Source organism: Oryx dammah, unplaced genomic scaffold (assembly GCF_014754425.2).
Source record: "Oryx dammah isolate SB20612 unplaced genomic scaffold, SCBI_Odam_1.1 HiC_scaffold_28, whole genome shotgun sequence".
NCBI classification, from domain to species: domain Eukaryota; kingdom Metazoa; phylum Chordata; class Mammalia; order Artiodactyla; family Bovidae; genus Oryx; species Oryx dammah.
This window is the reverse complement of record NW_024070212.1, coordinates 90739056-90744292: the sequence shown is the minus strand read 5'-3', so window position 1 is coordinate 90744292 and position 5237 is coordinate 90739056. Positions and strand designations below refer to the sequence as shown.

Below are 5237 nucleotides of genomic sequence, written 5' to 3'. Positions count from 1 at the left end.
GGGGGGGTTGTAGGGGGTGGGGGGTGGGTCTGCTCTCCAAGGTGCCCCAGTGCCTGGCAGACGGCAGGCGCTCAGTAACAATGGATGAATGACTACCTGTGTCTGTGTTTATAGAGTCTTGTTTTTCTGTTCCTGGAACTACATTCCTTCCACAGTGACAACTGCTTGCTAACTCGCTTCAGGTTCCGCAGACATCAGAAACCGCTTGCACTTCAAGAAAGAACTTCCAAACCTGCTGCGTCCGGGTGCCGGCGAACACCACAGTCAGCAAAGGCCACCTCATGCACCCCGCGGTTCACACACGGCCTTGGGGTCCTCACGCCCCTTCCAGGAAACAAACTCTTCCTTCTGGTCCGCTCCTTCCTGCTCTGCCATGACTCACTCCTGGGCCTGGCTGGCAGGAGACCGCAGTCGGCCAACCAGGGTGGCACAAGAAAGGTTTTCACCGTGACTGGGCAGAAAAGCAGCGGGCGCCCCCGCCCGCCCTGCACCTACTACCCAGGGGATGAGCGGGGGTGTGACCAAGGCGGGGCCAGGGCAGGGCCCCACCACCCGGAGCGCCAGAAAACTGCACACCCGTTCGCTCCACGATTGGCCCGCTCAGACCACAGAGACCTATGGGGTGGTCCTCCCACAGCCAATCAGGGGCCCCGGGGAGCCCATTCATTCACACAACGCGGCAGGAAAAGAAGCGAGTCTAGGCCCAGAGTTGCGTGGAACTTTGAAACAGGCGCGGGTTCTGTGGTGTCGAGGCTGGAGTTCCGGAGGGCCCGATCGCAGAAAGCTAGACGCGTGTAGGGGCTGTCGCTTCGCCGCCTACAGATCCTTCCCAGCAATCTGGGCGTGGCGCACCATCCTCCCCGGCCCCGCAGTGCCGGGTTCCGCTCCGGCCCCAGCGGGACCCGCGGGCCGCCGGGAAGCGGCCGGGTTCCTAAGTGCCCAGAAGGAAGCGGCTCCCGGGCGGATTCCTGGCGGCAGCCTCGGGCAGTAAAAGCCCAAACAGGTGGCCCCGCGGAGGCTGCAGCCACGTGGGCGCTGAGCAAAGCGTCCCCCCACCGTTCCCTCCTTCCCCGGCCAACCACTCACGGCAGTCGTCCTCGTCACTGTTATCGGAGCAGTCGTCGTCCTCGTCGCACCTCCACACGGAGGGGATGCAGCGCTCGTTCTGGCACCGGAACTGGTTCTCTTCGCACTCCTTGACCAACCCTGCGCGGGGGGAGAGGAAGCGTGAACCGGATCCCCAGAGCATAGCGGTCCCGGCCGCGGGGAGGGGTCTACTGAGTGCAGGATAGGGGGCGACGCTGAAGCCAAAGCCTTGGAGGCCTCTGGCACCCTCGACCAGGAAGGAGGGCAGGATGATAAGAGTTCCAGGGATGACGGGCTGCTCTGTGGCACGACGAGGCCAGGCACACACAGTCGGTGTCACACCATTTTGATACACTCCCCATTCAGAACACTCACCCGCCCACAAGGCCCATAATGAGAGATCCACACAGACACAGCCCACAGGGAGCCCCCCGAACACGCCGCGACACGCGCACTAGGCGCTGCGGGCACATCCCCCTCGCACGCAGCCCCTCTTTCTCTGCAACACGCAGGGGTCGCCGGAAACGCATTGTCAGCCGGGGTAGTCTCCTGGCTCTGCTCATCGCCGCCGCGAAGCGCGCGTGTCAAATTAACCCCAACGGCGAGAATCACACAGCCCTCGCGAAACCATCAGTGACCAACCCAGCAAAGTTCCTGGCCCCCACGGCGCCCATCCCCCAAGAACGGGTGCCGGGGGGCAGAGCCCACTACACAAGACAGCCGCGAGGGTGGGGGTCGAGGGCAAATTAATGGAGACCTGGGTCCCCAGGAGTATATCCTGCACAGGCGCCCCGCTGCCTGGCCCGGGCTCAGGGACTCCAGCGCAACCCGCCCGTCGGCCGCGGGGCAGTGCTTTGTTGGCCGCTCTAGCGGCTCAAAGCCGGGCCGGGCATCGGCCGCACGCACCTTGGCCGCCGCTCAGTGGATCCGCTGCCGCCGCCGCGAAATGCTGGAGCTGCAGCAGCAGCAGCAGCAGCGCCAGCGGCCGGAGCGCGCCCCGCTCGGGGCGGCCCATGGCGGGCCCCGGGCTCCGGCCGCCGCGCCCCGCGCACCCTGTGCCGCCGCCTCGCCTCAGCCCACCGAGTTCTTGCCTCGGCGCCGGGGCTGCCGCTGCCCCCGCCGCCGCCGCCGCCGCCGCCGCCGCTGCCGCCCGCCCCGGCTCCTCGGCTGCATTTCAAGCAGGTTTCGTGACGCTCGGCGGCGGGGCGGGCTCAGGCTGGGCGCGCGGCCCCGGGCCTGGGCTGCTGCCGCCGGCGCGCGCGCCCCGTCCCGCGGCTGCCTCCGCCCCACGCTCCTCCCTCTGACGCCTCCTCTCCCTCCTCCCTCAAGCTCTTGTCCGCTTCTCGGTTGGTACATTCTCAGTGACCCTGCTCAGGGTCCCCCTCGTGCTGGCCGTTGCAGACGCTGGGATGAGCCAGGCAAGACCTCTACCCCCAGAGGTAGCAGATGGCCTAAGGGAAGCAGCACAGGCTGCCTGGAGGAGGTGACAGGCTGATAGGAGGCTGAGGAATGCCAAGGAGTGAACCTGGGCGGGAGGGGAGACGACGTTCCCGGTGCACAGGCCTGTGAATGCGCACACGGAGTAGGAGTGATAGTGGACAGGGGTTGGGGCACCAGGATTCATGTGATCTGGGAGAAACTGGGGGAGCAGGAATGGACATCTGCACCCCTCCAAGACTCCAACCCAGATACCACATATCCTTGTAGCTGGTTAACGTGCCCATGCTGCATTCTCATATGAATGCAGTTTGTGAGGCCAAGGATGAGAGGCAGGTGGCTTGGGCCTGGTGCACAAACTTCATTCATTCATTCTCATTGGGTCATCCTGTTGGGCCAGGCAGACGGGCAGACAATCAGGGGGACCGGCAGGGACAACAGGGTTGTCTTCACTGTGATGGTGAAAGGCAGAGACTGTGGGGCCCCCCAGAAGGGATGCCTCATCCCTGCTAATGGAGGACTCACACCCAGGGCTGCTCTCCGCCCCTGCTGGCATGAGTAAGACCCCTCCTCTGGAAAGTCTCAGCCCCACATCACTCATTCCAGGGTGCAGGTGATTAGATTTTAGTTACCTGCTGGTAAGCAAGCCCCAACCAGCACAGCCTTTTTGGACAAAGAGTTTTGGGTGCTGCTGCTGCTGCTAAATTGCTTCAGTCGTGTCCGACTCTGTGTGACCCCATAGACAGCAGCCCATCAGGCTCCCTGTCCCTGGGATTCTCCAGGCAAGAATACTGGAGTGGGTTGTCATTTCCTTCTCCAATGCATGAAAGTGAAAAGTCAAAGTGAAGTCACTCAGTCGTGACCGACTCTTAGCAACCTCATGGACTGCAGCCCACCAGGCTCCTCCATCCATGGGATTCTCCAGACAAGAATACTGGAGTGGGTTGCCATTGCCTTCTCCATAGTGCACTGGCCACTAAAAGAGCCAGACTTGAAGGTGGTTAGGCCCAGTGTGGGTCCACTTTCCCCTCCTTTCTTGCTGTCTCACTTCCATGGCAGAAATATAGAAGAAAGGGCCTCAGGAGTTGTTAGCCTCAGGCCTAGAAGTCACTCTGTCTCAGCAGCAGTCCTATTACTGAGCCGTATGTCTTCCCACAAAGAGCAGCCCATTGGCAGTGTTTGTGGCCACCCCATGAGAGAGGGTTGCAGACCCCAGAGAGCCCAGCAGGTAATGCTGCCATCACCTCTTCTATCTTTTGTTCATTCAGTCATCCAACAAACACATTCCAGCCCTGCTCTGTGTCAACCCTGGGCCTAGGAGTGCCAAGGTGAATCAGATACTCTACCAGCTTCATTGGTGGGGAGACAGACCATCAACCGACAGACGATGAAATGCAGGCATACTTTCAGCACAAAATTATGGAGCACCTACTATGTGCCTGACATTGCCCAGGGATACAGTATAGAAACAGATGACATTCCTCCTTGCCCTCCTGCACCTTAAATCTTAGTTGGGAGAGAGAGAGACACAAAAACAAGAAAACAGAAACAAGAAAAATGATCATAATTTCAGATCATCATAACTGCTATAGAAAAAATAAAGTAGGATGATGTGAGAGTAATATGAGGTAACCTTAGAGAGGTGATCAGAGAAGGCCTCTCTAAGGAAGTGACATTTCACTGAATGGCCAAGAATGAAACTACTGTAGATTGAATGTATCTTCCCAGAATTACATTAAAACCTAATCTTCACTGTGAAGGTATTTGAAAGTGGTGTCTCTGGGAGTCAATTAGGGTGTACATGAAATTAGTGCCCTTAGGAAAGAGGCTCCAGAAACATCTCTGGCCCCCTCTACCATATGAGGACATAGCAAGAAGATAGTCATCTACGACACAGGAAGTGGGCTTTCACCAGACATCAAATCTGCTGGCATCTTGACCTTTCATTGCCTTGACCTTGAACTTCTCAGGCTCCCAACAAATTTCTGTTGTTTTCAGGCCACTCAATCCATGATATTTTGTTATGGCATCCCCAGTGGACTGAAACAGAATCCAACCCTAGGAAGATCAGTTGCAGAGGCATTCCTGGCCAGGAGAACAGCAGACAGACTCCTCCAGGTGGGCTGGAATCTGAGGATAAGGAGAAGTTGGGTGAGCAAGTGAGGTCAGAGAGAGCAGCAAGGTTCTGATCACATGAGGGCTTTGTAGGCCACAGCAAGAGGTTTGGATTTTGTTCCAAGCACAACGATGCCCAATGTGATAGCAGGATGCATAGGACTGGAGCCCCTCTTGCAGCCAAGACTGACCACTTCAGCTTAGCACCTCCTTCACTCTGTGGTCTCAGGAAAGTCATTCCCCATCTGTGAGCTTCAGTTGCTCATCTGTGAAGCAGAAATGCGGAATTTCATAGGCTCGTTTTAGTTTTCAGATTGTGTGGATTGAAGTTCAGAGGCAGCAAGGTAAAGAGATTAAAAGCATAGGCTCTGGGTTAGACTGCCTGGGTTTAAGTCTGTTCCTTCTCTTTCTAGCTACGTGATGTTGGGCAACTCACTTAACCTCTATGGCACAATTTCTTTACCTGTAAAATGGGAATGATGACTATCTCACAGGGTTGTGAGGATTGCATCAAAGGAGATTATTTATGCAGAGCATGCAGTGTACAGCAGGCACATAATAGCTACTAGTTTAGTTGTGAAGTGAAAGTTGCTCAGTTG

General features: G+C 57.6%; 1 protein-coding gene across 8 annotated transcripts in view; it reads right to left on the bottom strand.

The window, feature by feature from the left end:
* LRP8 (LDL receptor related protein 8) overlaps window positions 1-2178 on the bottom strand; it is an 81247-nt gene extending 79069 nt beyond the window's left edge. For 2 of the 8 annotated variants that reach the window (XM_040231111.1, XM_040231112.1), the window contains exons 1-2: window positions 1993-2175; window positions 1087-1206 (exon numbers count right to left, since the gene is read on the bottom strand). In XM_040231111.1, the coding sequence (XP_040087045.1) occupies window positions 1087-1206; window positions 1993-2101 (229 nt within the window). In that variant the 5' untranslated portion in view covers window positions 2102-2175. Of the gene's footprint in view, window positions 1-1086; window positions 1207-1992 lie in introns of all 8 variants that reach the window. The other 6 variants (XM_040231113.1, XM_040231115.1, XM_040231108.1 and 3 more) reach the window with 5 other exon arrangements.
* Window positions 2179-5237: the final 3059 nt, after the last annotated feature.